We start from the raw sequence: 13,593 nt of genomic DNA on the forward strand, positions 1-13,593 counted from the left end.
TAGATCCTTCATCAGTTAAAATTTAATTCTCACTGCCAAACCCTTGATTCTGAACTGCACTTTGAAATTAGACCCAGCAACCTCATAATTTGTATAATTTCATTCTCCCTGATTACCTTAGCAGTTCATGCTGGCCTATTAACATGTGAATGCCAATTGAAGAAAAGCCTTACACATTTAAATGAAGATATTTCTCTTGCGATATTTCCACTGGAGCCTTTTGTCTGTTGATTTGTGATTATCCAGGATACTAAAGTGAAAATAACCTTGTCTAGGAATCAAGAGACATAGGTTCTATTCTGGGCTCCGACAGAAAATGTTCATTTAACTTTTGTGAAGCACAATGCCTTTAGACGTAAAGAATACGTGTAACAATATGCATCCTGCCTACCTCATGAAAAAGATGTACAAACATAAGTTGAGTCTTCAGTTCTGAACAGATGAGGTTACAGGAGAATATTGAACAGCACAAACAACACAGATGTATTTCTGCTTTACCTGATGGGGAGATGTGCCGCCAAGAAATGGAAGGCTCTGGTTTCCCAGTGGCCAAACAAGTGAGGGTGACATTGGTTCCTTCATTGATGGTCATATCACTTGAGATGTCATATATCTTCGGAGGAACTGAAATGGCAAAACATGCAGTGGTCAGAAAGAAATATATAAAATTCTGTTGAACTCCATGATACCATGCAATAAAGCCGTGGTGGTGAAATGTAATTATGGCCTATGGTCATCATCTAAAAAATAGATTCTCCAGATCCTCAGGACTCTCCTGAAGTTTTCTCTTTGTTGATTGTTTTTATTTTCTATAATTTTCAGACATTAACTATTTCAGGATAAATGGACTATTTAATAACAAATAGTTTGAATATTGCTTGGATTTTTATTGTGACTACTTTGCCTTAAGTAAACTAGGATATAGCCATCTGTCTGTTCCACCCATGTATCCTCACTATAATGATGGTTCTCCTGTTGAAATGATTAAATAAAAATGGAAATCTGAAGAAACTTAAAATAGCAGAGGAGCCATGCCCACATGCTGATCTAATCGCTGAGTGAGGTAAAACATACACAGAATTGGGATGTAAGATTTCAGGGTCACGAAGACATTTGGGGCCTCAATTTTCTTCCTGCCAAATAGCAGGGCTGGACTTTCTCAACATTTATGTTCTAAGGACCACAAATTCTAAGGGCTGTGAAAGGTGTGTTCAATATGAGTTTTCCTGTTAATGATGACTGGAAACCACTGGTTGAAAGAGATCTCTTCACTTTGGGATTTCTTAGAACGTTTTTTATGGCTTTTTAGACTATAAATCTCCAAGAGTGAAAAGGAAAATAATTGCATTGTGGTTTTTTTCTGGTGTATTAGACTGTAGGAGCTTTTGTCACAGAGCATTTGATAAAATTAGTGATCATGGAATACACTTTGGGAATGCTGGATAGGAAAATCCGTAAATTAACTTCGAGGATGAAAATGTCCATATTCTCTCAAAGACCAAATGGTCTCATTCAATCCTTAACAGCATGGATATGAACCCTGTGTTCTCCACTGGTTAGCTGTGTTGTCTGGGGCAAGTTACTTTCTCTCTCTCAGCCTCAGTGTCTTCACCCGAAGGCTGGAGACAGGAATAGCACAAACCCCATAGAGCTGCTGTGAGGATTACATAACTGATTATTTGTCAAAGGACTTAGAAAAGCACCTGGCATTATTGTTAGCTATTCTTATTAGATGTTTTAAAACACGTGTATAGTGTCTGAATCTAATTTTAGTACTGCTCTTTACCATGCCTTAAAATAGCTCTGGGAGCATCATTTCCATATGGTATATGACTGGCCTGTGCCACAAGTTTTGGTTTACTATATAAAAATTATAGTATGTTGAAGTTCCTGGTCAAAACTAAATAAATGGCAATTAGACACCTTGATAATTATTAGAAAAATATGCGTTTTGACTGGAATTCTTTTAATTGTTCCATTCTTAGGGTTTCTTTATGCAAGAGATATGTTTTCACAGTTATTTAAAAGAACAGTAACTAAAATCTGTCATAAGGATAAATTAAATTATCCATACTTCGAATATCATCTTTGATTTTTTAATGGAACCAAAACTCTGCTACAAGAAAATCTAGGATGATTTGATTACAAATATAAAGTATTCAATTATATGTAACTGTTGCTATGACTGAGGAAAAGGCTTATTCCTAAGTGATATACCATTGTAACTGTTTCTAAATGACATACTTTAATTGGCATTTAAAACATATTATCATTAAACTCTTCAGCGAGCTCTTCTCAGGCAAATAAGAAAAAATAAGCCATTCCAAACAGAAGATTCTTTTTTTAGCTTAACTGAAACAGAACAGAAAGAAAGACATGAAAATACCCTAGGAGGAAAGTAGAGAAAAATATGCATGACTTACTGGTGAATAGGAGAGTTAATAAAAATAAACTCACAACATTAAATAAAAATAGCATTTGGGTCTGTGGATGTAGGCGTAGGTTTGACATAGGAAACGATGAAATATATATATACACGTGTATGCATGCATATACATATACACATACACAGATATGTTTAAACCAGAGCTTACTATTAAAAAAAACTTATATAGTGCTCTCTTCTTTTATATAGAAGACAGTGCACAAAGATCAGTCTAGTCTGGCTGGTTTATTTATATATTTCAAATATATAACTGATTCAACTTTGGACTGGGTGTGTATATCTAAGAGAAATGATGGAGTGCCATAAGACCATGCATTCTATCCTCTAAATTAAATTATTTTGTCAATTCCGTCTGATCTTAATATAGTTTAGTTTCATCTTTACGCATCTATATATATTTAAAGTGGTAAACATGAGTGGTAAAATAATATTAAGCACAATATTTGAATTCACAGAGAAACAACCAAGTCCCTTAGCAATAAACTTAGATTTGACATTTAACCATGGGAAATTGTATGGTGGGGAATGAGTGTTGAATTCCAGGTGTGACATGTCATCTCAGTGATTGCAATCGCCTCCTGGGGCCTCATAATTCAGGATATGCTACAGGGAAGAAACATCTGGAAAAAGGATGTTAGTAAGAGAAAATCCCTCTGGCAAGGCTCTTCTCCCCAGAATGCGTCACCTGTTGGCAGTAGATGCTGTGTGTGGAGAGGGCCAACGAAATCTGCCACATGCACTGTAGCTTGTGGAGGCAAAAACAGGTCTTGCTTTGGTGAATATTCAAAGGCATTGCATATTCAGTTTAAGACTTCAAACTTTACTGAGGATTATGAAAGGAATAATTTTGGACTCATAGGAAATGCAAAAATTTCAAAGTACAATCCTTGCCCTCAAGGAAGTTAAAATTAAAAGAGAGAGGCAGAGGGGCTGGCCCTGTGGCCGAGTGGTTAAGTTTGCTCACTCCTCTGCAGGCGGCCCAGTGTTTCGTTGGTTCGAATCCTGGGCGCGGACATGGCACTGCTCATCAAACCATGCTGAGGCAGCGTCTCACATGCCATAACTAGAAGGACCCACAACGAAGAATATACAACTATGTACTGGAGGGCTTTGGGGAGAAAAAGGAAAAAAAAATAATAAAATCAAATCTTTAAAAAAAAAAAGAGAGAGGCAGATAGGTAAGTAACTAAGAGAAGACAAATATTTTCCATTCCCATTTTACATGAGTAACACATGTCTAATAGGTATGCCTCTGGGTTCAAATCAGCAGATATTAATTTTGTTTTCTTTTAAAGTGAACAACGTAGGATAGTTTCTGCGCAGTTATTCATCATGGTACCATTTGTAAGAGAAAAAAAAACATTAATAACCTCAATGTAGGGCCATGGAAATGGAGGTATAGTCAGCTCTGCCTCCAGAATAAGGTATGGTACTGGGGAAGGGTTTGGAATGATCCCAGGAAGCATCAAGCTAAGGGAAAAAGGAAGAGAAAAAGGAGGCTTCCACTTGAGTTGCCAGGAGCAGGAAAGAATGGTGATGTCTCAAGAACCTTAAGACCATCCAGTTCTGTTGGCTGTCCTTGGGTTACAGTTTGTGTATAATGACGCACGCACACAGGTGGGAAGGACTCTATTGGGCTTTCTGAATGACACAGCAGCATGTCTTATGGTATGCCCAATATCTATGCACTTGCAGAGAAAAACAGAAAAATGAGGAGAGTTTGAATAACTTAACTTACTATCCTAGATGTGTGTTCCTTTTCTACATACCTTATTTCAAACTCCCTCAAACCCTTTTCATTTAGAAATTTAACTTAAAAATAATTTGTTTAAAAAAGAGCAAATGTGTTCAATCAATTCAATATTTTTTAAGTCACTAAAAACTATGGATTTTAATGAGTATTTTGAATTCTTGTGCACATTTTTTAAGTATTTATGACCTAGAGCAGAGTAATACAGAAATAAGTCATTCCTCTAAATGTAAATTTGTTTAATTCACAGGAAATAATTATTATAACATTATTATCACTATCATCATCATGACACCATAAATAAAAACAATGAAAGGTAGAAGTTCTAGACTTCATATTAAATCACAGAATATCTCTCTCCTATTGGGACCCTAATTGGGGATATATGAGACTTTTCAACTGTGTGCCTAATTTACTGCTGTGTATCACCAATTAAAGAGGCTGAAGAACTCTGGTAGCTTTCCAAACAACAGAGATTGAAAGTGGATTTAAAGGTTGTGTTGGAGTCAAATGTTTTCAAAAATTCTCTTATACATTTAAAGAAATCACTCTTGGACCCTCAAATTAATAACCTGCTTTACCTCTTATTATTCATGAGCCTCAAATTTAATTACTACTTAGTACCTTGTCCTCAACTCCTAATCAGTTGATATCATGGTGAGGGATGATGCACATTTAGATGTATCTATAGATTTAGATTCCCTAAAGGTAATTTAAATCACTTGTTGATTTCATCTTCACCAAAAATTATGCCATCTGACCTGCCCCAACTGCCTTCCCTCATTTGCATTGTCTATCAGTGTCCTCAGGCAGGGTGTGGAGCAGCATCAGTAAGGAAAATCTTAGAATACATATTCAAACCAAATACTAATGATTTCCACACAGCCAACCATTTTGGATTATTCCTCACCATTAGCATTATGTTGTACAATTAAGTTTGTGTGTGGCCTTGTATTTTTTTTTTCACTTGTACGTATTTTCTGATCTGTATAAATAAGTTTTGTTTGTTTAATGAGCAACCTTCACAGAGTTAACTTAAATTTCTTCCAAGAATTCATCTGGTAGTCTGGAACACAACCATTAAAAATTTGAGAAGTCAACCTAAGGGTGACTAATCTGTATGTCACAGGAATCATATGAGCACAGCGTTTTATCCTATTAAAAGTCTGTGCAGATGATTTTCAGAAACAATAAATGGAATAGAGTTCACACCTATATTAAGTTGTATGAGATGTGAGGTCGGGTCACACATAATACTGAAAATCTTTAGAGGATGTATTTGACGGTTATCTTAACTGTAAAAACAAGACATGGACGATTTGAATCTGGAAAGTTGCATTGGCTCATTGGAATCAATTAAATGCCCCATCAAGTTCTTAAGTTGTAAGTGTACCTGAAAGACCACAGCACATACAAATCCATTTGGAGGCATTTTTTAGGCTGCTAGGACCCGCAATATTCTGGGTACAAAGACCACCTGCTTCCTTAGTCAGGGTGTAAAAATCACAGCAGTGTTTTCTAGGCAAGTACACTGTGTGTCTTCCTATTAATTCTCTGAAGCTATACGCTCATTACTAAAACTGTTTAAAGGTTTTAATATATCTATTTGAATTACCCACACAATCACTAGACTTGTTCCCCAAGCATGTTCACTAGGCCAAACAAGAAATAAAAACAAAAGTGATTCCATCTCTTTGGTGTACTGCTTGACTCACCTCTCCAAAGTGACTTCCTCCACCCCAAAAACCTATCACAAAGAAGAAACACGGACATCGAATTTCTCAGTTAATGTTAAAAGCTTAAAATTTCATCTTAAAGCGTTGTGTTACTGATGACTGATCATCTTAAAGCAAGACAGATTTTTCTACACATGTGTCGTTGAAATAAGCATTTGCACCCACAACCGTGTGTCCCCATCATTCTTCCTCTTCTTGTAGTTTCTTGGTCATGGTATTCCTTACAGTCTGCTGTTGTCATTGGTATTTATTTCTTTACTTGTTTACTGTCTGTCTCCTCTTCACAGAACACAAGTAAAGGCCTCGAGTGGGGACCTTGTTTACTTTGTTCCACAGCTTGTCATCAGCACCTAGAAGAAGGCTGACACATTCGTGATATTCAACAATTATTTGTTTATTGTTCTTTTATGTGCTGAGCTAATATTTCTTTGACTTCTTAATGAATATTTCCCATAGAATTTCATACCACTGCAAGAATGATATAATGGTGAAAATGTAATTTTGGTGCCAAGGGTCCCAGTGACTTTTTTCAAGAATTCTCTGAGTTTGGGCATTCGATATTCCTTTTAACTCATTTAAAAGCATGGTTATTTTCCTACTGCATTGCCTACTATAGTTTTAGCCATGTTAACCCAGAGAAATAATTGGACAATAATCATAAAAATTTATTTTTAATAGAATGGGCTGTCCTATCTTAGGCAGAACTTGATGTGCTGGTTAGAGCATCTTCTTACTTGAGAAGTATGTAAATTGAGGGTCAAAAGGATTTGACTCTAAGAGCATGTACATATCATTTCTGCTTTTTCTTTTCTTTCCACAGACCTGGAGTCTGAGTTAGGTTGAATAAACTATGTCTCTGAAGATTTTCCAAACTGCTTGAGTCAACAAGCTAGACATAACTATAAATCTTGGGAGAACTGGCTTTTTCTGCACTCCCATTTCTGGTAATGGCTGGCAGTATCAGAAGAACAGCCTTCCTTTCCCTGGGCTGGCAGCTCTCTTCTCAGCCTTGGCCAGCCCGCAGAAAGGGAAAGCAGATCTCCGTTATATAACAAACCTCCTGGAAAAGGTGCTGTGCTCAAATGGAGAGAAAAAATTCTTTCTTTTTTTTTTTTTTTTTTTTTCCTAAATTGGTTTGCTTGTGGGTGCTTGAAGTTTTCCTGGCCTGCACCTAACTAGCAATGTTGCTTTCTCCAGCTCATAGACTGTAAATGAGTTTGTAGTTTATGACATTTCAGAGCTTTCTCTGGCTTCTCCCCTCATCACATCACTCAGATGGCGATAGCAGGAAAAGATACTCGTGTGACTTATAAATGCAAACTTGCCAAATTGACGAATTACCTACTCATGGAATATTCCAGAATTACTTTTGGGTGCAAAGAATATGTTTGAGAAAAAAATGTATCTTTCAGACTTCAGTTCACAGTTTGAATCATGTTGCTTAACTTAGTGTGTTTCTTTTCTTGGAAAACCTATGTCCAAGTTTTTCTTAATCTACCGTGTCCTTCCCAGGTCAGCTATATAAAAGGGAAAAACAGGCATTGATCTGTTTTAATCCATCCATCCACCTATCCATCTATTCATTCAACAAACATTTATTGAGTACCAACTTGATTAGGGAGACTAATCTTAAGGAGTCCATGTCTAAAGACTTGAAAGACCTAACACTATTAATTGTAATATGGAGTCATAAATCCTACAAAGTGGATAGTGTGCTACAAGCTGTCTTGGGAACGCAGAGTAGTAAATCTAACTCTGCCTATGGAGTCAGAATCAGAGAGGATACTGATGTTCGATAAGGCTTTATGAAACAGACAGGATTTGAGTGGAATTTGATGGCTAAAAACAACAGTTCCCTTCACCCAACTAATCCTCAATATAATCCGAGGAGTTTTCACAATCCTGGGGTTGGGGGAAAGCTGACTTAACAGATCCTACACCAATAGGTACAGAGTGAGCTCCAAAATCTACAGATTTGGGAGACACTAACTTACAGGACACCAGAAAAAAACCTCTTCATAAATTCTCTCTCCTATTTCCTTAAGATCTCCACTGTAATTAGGCCCTCCTTCAGATCCTCAGAGCCCTGATTTGCCTTCAAGAGCGTAACAATAAATGCTGCTATCCCTACAAGAGGTGGTGCCTTCAGAGCTTGCATTCACTTTCATCCTTCCTGAGAGCAGCGTGCTGGGTCGAGAGGGCTCCACACTGGAGGGAGGAAGGTGTCAGGGGCAGCTTTTTCCTTCCGTGTTATTTTCCCTGGGGAAAGCCCAGAATTGGTTCTGCATGGCTATGAGCAACACAATCAGCAATGGAGAGAAGAAAGTGACCATCTGAGAGGGACAAACGTTACAGGATGGAGTTATGGAAAAAAACAAAGTAGAAATAGCTTCCCTCTCTCTTCCCCTTCTCTCCATCTTACCTGAACTACCTAATACATGTATTATGCATCAGTGGGATGAGAGAAAGCAAGTAATCTCTAAATTTTACGACAGGTTTTCCCATTGAAGGAAGGCACTGGTTTTTGCTACACAGGTTTTCCATGGTGAAAGAAATATATATAAATACACATACACAACCATATGTATAGAGCTTATATTAACAAGGCTTAGTATACATGAGGATTAAATGAGATAAAAGAATAAAAGCTACTGATTTAGAGATGATAGGTTTTGGTAGCTTAACATTTATTTAACGATTTAAAAATTTGTGATTGAAGGCAACTTTCTCACCTGCTATATAAACATTTTGAAGGCAAAAATACAACATTGTTACACAAGAGTTTCAATATTTTGGACTACAAGGATTTTCATTTTTGCTTCCTTTTGGCTACAGGATCAATAGCTGGCCTCTACACATGAGTGTTTACACCCCAGAGTGCAAATCCCTGCTGTAACTCAGGCGAGCTGCAGCTTCACTTACTTGGATGGTTCAAAGATATAAAACACTGCTTAAAATCAGGACCATAATAGCAGCTACCCCCTTAGGCAGCAGCAGCAACAGCAGGAAGCTGGAGCGCACTTAGAGCAGCGTTGTGTATCACAGGGAATCGACGATGCCTGCTTAATTCACCCTTCTGCCTAGCAGAAAATAGTTACAAAACACACAGGAAGCACACCACAACTGAAATACCTTAGAGCACAGAAACGTAAGTGTCCATACCCAGCAAGGCAGAAGTCTTAGGAGCAAACTTTCTACCTTCAAAACCTGCAGTCATGGTAACATTTTATTAAGAATTAACAATGAGCTTTCTCCTGGAAACCATTTGGCAGTATACTTTAAGAACTTCAAAAAATTCCAGCGCAGTGAGCCAATGATTCCCCTTCCAGGAATTGGTCTTAAGGAAAGCAGGCACCTTCTTTCAGTATAGTCATGCTTCCCATAAACCTGGCGGCCAGCTCCACTGTTCTGTTTGAAAACGTGCCAGCAAATGCCCTCAGGAATGGCCCGGCTGCACTTGTCTTGCCTCACCCTTGGCAGTGAACTATTCTCCACATAAACCAGAGGAAATAGCCCAGCTGTGACATGCTAGAACCCAGCTGCCTTCTTTGCAAACATTTCCCATAGCTAAAAGCTTGCTTTAGTGTTTTTTAAAACACGAGAGAGCCCAATGTCTACCCTTGGACTCATAGAGTTGTAATGTAACACCTGGCTCCTGATTTCATGAGGTAAGCCTGTTCCGGTTCAATATGAATTTTCCTTGTTAGGCTCAGCTTTCTATAAATGTATTTTAGCAGATTTTTCTATCAAAGGCTGCTATGCTGTTTTTCGTACTTGCAGAGAAGATGTGTCATTTTGGGGCAGTCAGAAAAATAATGCCTTCTCTGAAGTACTCGGGTTTCTTTGTTCTTTGTATATAGCATTTATTTTCCTAATTGTGAAGGCACTACACACATATTGAAAAGAATGTGGAGAAATAGATAAAGAATGAGGAAGAAAAACTCAAAGTCATTAGGTTGAAACATCTAAAATTGCCCTTTGTTAGGTTAAAAACAAATGGCTATCGGCAATTTCATGTGATTCAACTTAATATAATACTACCATTCAAAGAGAATCACTATTAATAGTTTCATGCGTGTCATGGCAGTCTTTTTATGCATGTATTTTTACATAGATTCCAGAGACTTCCATGCGGTCCAACAAGCTCATCAGGGAACTGTGCTTAAGCCTTGGCTGAACATAAAGAGGGTCTCCTTCTTTGAGACATATGTCCTCTGAGCTAGAAGGTATTTGGAGAAGGATTCAAAATAGAGCATTGTGGTTCTCTTGTTTTTCACTTTGGAAACATGTCTAACAAAAGGATACTTAAAGCAAAGGTTGGTATTTTTTGGACATTTGTTATGTGTAATGGACTGTGAGATTAATGACGTTTTTTGGTTGGCAGGGGTGGGGTCTGTCATGAGGCAGAGTTCTCAATATCTGGTCCCCAATTTCTTCTTTCACCTACTCACCTACTTTTTTGTTAGTTGGCTTATGTGGCAGTTTTATAACATGGCCCCAAATTCTTTAACACTTCTTCCATCACAAAGAGGTCCTCATACTCCCCTCACCTCAGTTGAATTTGAGTAGGCACCTAGCTGTTTCAAATAGTAGAGCTGGGAAAGAAGTAATGCCATATGGCTTCCAAGACTGGATCATGAAATGCCATTTGTCTTCTGCCCTGATCCCTGGAACACTCAGTCTTGGAGGTCTGAGTTGCTGTGTCATTAGTCTGACCCCCCTGGAGGCCCCATGCTGGAGAGTACACCTGGAGACATCACATGGGGACCCCACATGGAGAAGTTCTGAGATAACAGGAGCACAAGAGAGCCTAGCAAGCACCCCAACACTTCTAGGCCCTAACTGTTCTAGCCACCCCAGTCAGACTCCAAGTGTTATGTTCAAATTATAGTATTTTAAGTAAAATACATAATTGCAGTTGTTTAAAATCACCAGGTTTGAGCGGGGTTTGGAAAAGAATCATGAAATGTGGAGGACTTACACTAACTGACTGCAACACTTACAGTTATAAAGCTACAAGTGTAGCTTTGGCATCCAGACAGTGTGGCAGGGGTATCAAGACAGACAATGGAACAAAAGAGAGACTCCAAAGGTATATGAGAAAACTTCCCATGAGGATCAAAGACCTGATTACTTGTGTGAAAAACTAAGATACCTAAAACAATGCATAAGTAACATATGAGTAATGCAGGTATGTATACATGGGGAGTGATCGGGCCTGGTGGAGAGGACCAGTCTAAAGAGGGACGGTGGGGCTGGCCCGGTGGGCAGTGGTTAAGTGCGCATGTTCTGCTTCAACAGCCCCGGTGTTCACCGCTTCAGATCCCGGGTGGGGACATGGCACTGCTTGGCAAGCCATGCTGTGGCATGTGTCCCACGTATAAAGAGGAGGAAGATGGGCTTGGTTGTTAGCTCAGAGCCAGTCTTCCTCAGCAAAAAGAGGAGGACTGGCAGCAGTTAGCTCAGAGCCAATCTTCCTCAAAAAAAAAATTAAAAAAAAAAGAGGGCGGCTATCACTGATAATTTCCATTTAGAAAACGGAAGTCCAGATTTGCCAGATCTTTGCCATGAGTTTTTCCATTTTTGGTACCATAAAAATGCATAAAAATATTTGTGGACTTATCCTGGCACCAACAGAAATGACGCCATTAAGGGAATTAGAAAAATTTGCCACTTACTGAAGAAGACACGTGATCATCCTATGCTGGAAGATTGTCATAATATAGAAATCTACATGGTCTATGAAAGCAAACAGTTCACGTAGATTTATGTGTGTACAAAATCCTCACCATAAGCTATAACCCTGTGTACTCTGGATTGTGTAATGGAGCCATAATCTCGCCATCTCTGCCCTACATCCTGGGAAGCCCTCAGCCTGTGCGATAGCCTTGGAAGACTCAAGGAATCCATTTTCACATTATATTGCTCGGTTTCTTATAAAAGCTGCACATTATTACACTATTGCGTGGTTGCTCACCTGTCATGGAATGACCATGATTAGGTTGCCAGTGACTAGAGTTCTGCCTTAAGAAATAGACGAAGAACAGATTTTATTCAGGAATTTAAATAATAAAACCATGATTCACATTAATATTTTGCTCTCCCTAAAATACTCATCATTTACATATTTTTTATCATCATGTTTCTTTATCTATTTTTCTCACAGAGAATGCTTTATTTACATTTTTTAAATGTAACAACCCAGTGTTTTCATGCAACTGTATCCCAGGAGCTCTCAGTACAGTCCTACGGTTACATGCACAAATCTCTCTAAAATTCGGTTAAAAGGTAATTTGCCATGTTGCTGGCCCCTAGATCATTAGTCACAGTGGCCTAAGTGCATTCTTTTATAATTCAATATCAAAGAAATTGCTTTCATGGCATTAACTATATTATATTCAAAATTGTATAAATTATTGAAATACTATGCCACTGCCAAGACATAAGACAATTCACATGGAAAAAGTTGCATTTTAAATTATTCATTGGAAAAAAAGTCAGTCTCTTGCCAGAAACTGTTTTATACTGGGGCTAGCTTCTGGGACATACATTTAAATATGAATCACAAACCTCTGGAAATTCAGATATTCATAATTCTCGTGGCTTCGAATAAGAGGTTTATCTCTTTAACTCATTGATTTCCATCAAGCAAATTAAATATTATAAATTGTCTTGTAGTGAGGTTTATTCTAATGAGCATTTTCATTAGTAGGGAAAGTATTCATAGCTAATTCCTTATAACTCATTCTAAAATGATATAGAACATCTATATAAAAATACTGAAATTTGGTGACACAATCATTTAGTATTTTTGAGTACAATATAGAAACTATATAACCATTTGACTATATATATTACATATACACATGCACATACATGATATATATGCATATAAGTATGAATATATACATATATGTATATTTGTTATATAGTTATGTATATTATTTTGGAGATGTGTGTATTTGTATCTTGTAACATCATTATGTGCCTTTCTTAATGCCAGAATATGATAGTAAAGGGACAAGTGTAATTAGGGGAAGGATAACCTCAAAAGGTCTCTCTATACAGATTTATATATTATTCATTTTGTTAGAAGATATTTATTTATCGCTTGCTATGCACCAGGGACTATGTTAGCTACCAGTGATTTAAAATTCAATAAAATAGAATTGCTGCTTTCCAGTAGCTTATACATTATGGGAGGAAACAAACATTGAAGTAAATTTAAAATATAATTATATAAATTTATATGAGAGACATATATATAAAATATTATGTAAATCTAAAGGGAAATCACCCAATCCAGATGGAGATGGAAGGATGGTGATGGAGATACCAAGATAATTTGTGGAATAATATGCTGTAACTATCTCAAAAGAGAAGTGCATTCCAAGTAGAGTGAGACACGTATGGAGGCACAGAGTTGGGAAACATCAGCAGCTATTTGTAGACCCCATATTTATCATTGTGGTTGCAATAGCTGATTTAACTATTTGGCTGGTCACAGCTAAAATTATTCCCTCTATTCACTTTCAAGCCATGAACAAATTTCTTTTTTTTTCCCATACATATTTCCAGAGAACTCATATGAATGCAGGAACTATTTTATATTGATCCCTGCTTACGTTACAGGATCATATTTAGTACATAGTAAGTACTCA

At 37.4% G+C, this 13,593-nt stretch overlaps 1 protein-coding gene across 2 annotated transcripts in view; it reads right to left on the minus strand.

Moving 5' to 3' along the window:
* Nucleotides 1-13,593, minus strand: part of NEGR1 (neuronal growth regulator 1) — an 810,652-nt gene that overhangs the window by 335,912 nt on the left and 461,147 nt on the right. For both annotated transcript variants that reach the window (XM_046645643.1, XM_046645644.1), the window contains exon 3: nucleotides 499-624. In XM_046645643.1, the coding sequence (XP_046501599.1) occupies nucleotides 499-624 (126 nt within the window). The remainder of the gene's footprint in view (nucleotides 1-498; nucleotides 625-13,593) is intronic.

This window comes from Equus quagga, chromosome 18, assembly GCF_021613505.1.
Source record: "Equus quagga isolate Etosha38 chromosome 18, UCLA_HA_Equagga_1.0, whole genome shotgun sequence".
NCBI lineage: Eukaryota > Metazoa > Chordata > Mammalia > Perissodactyla > Equidae > Equus > Equus quagga.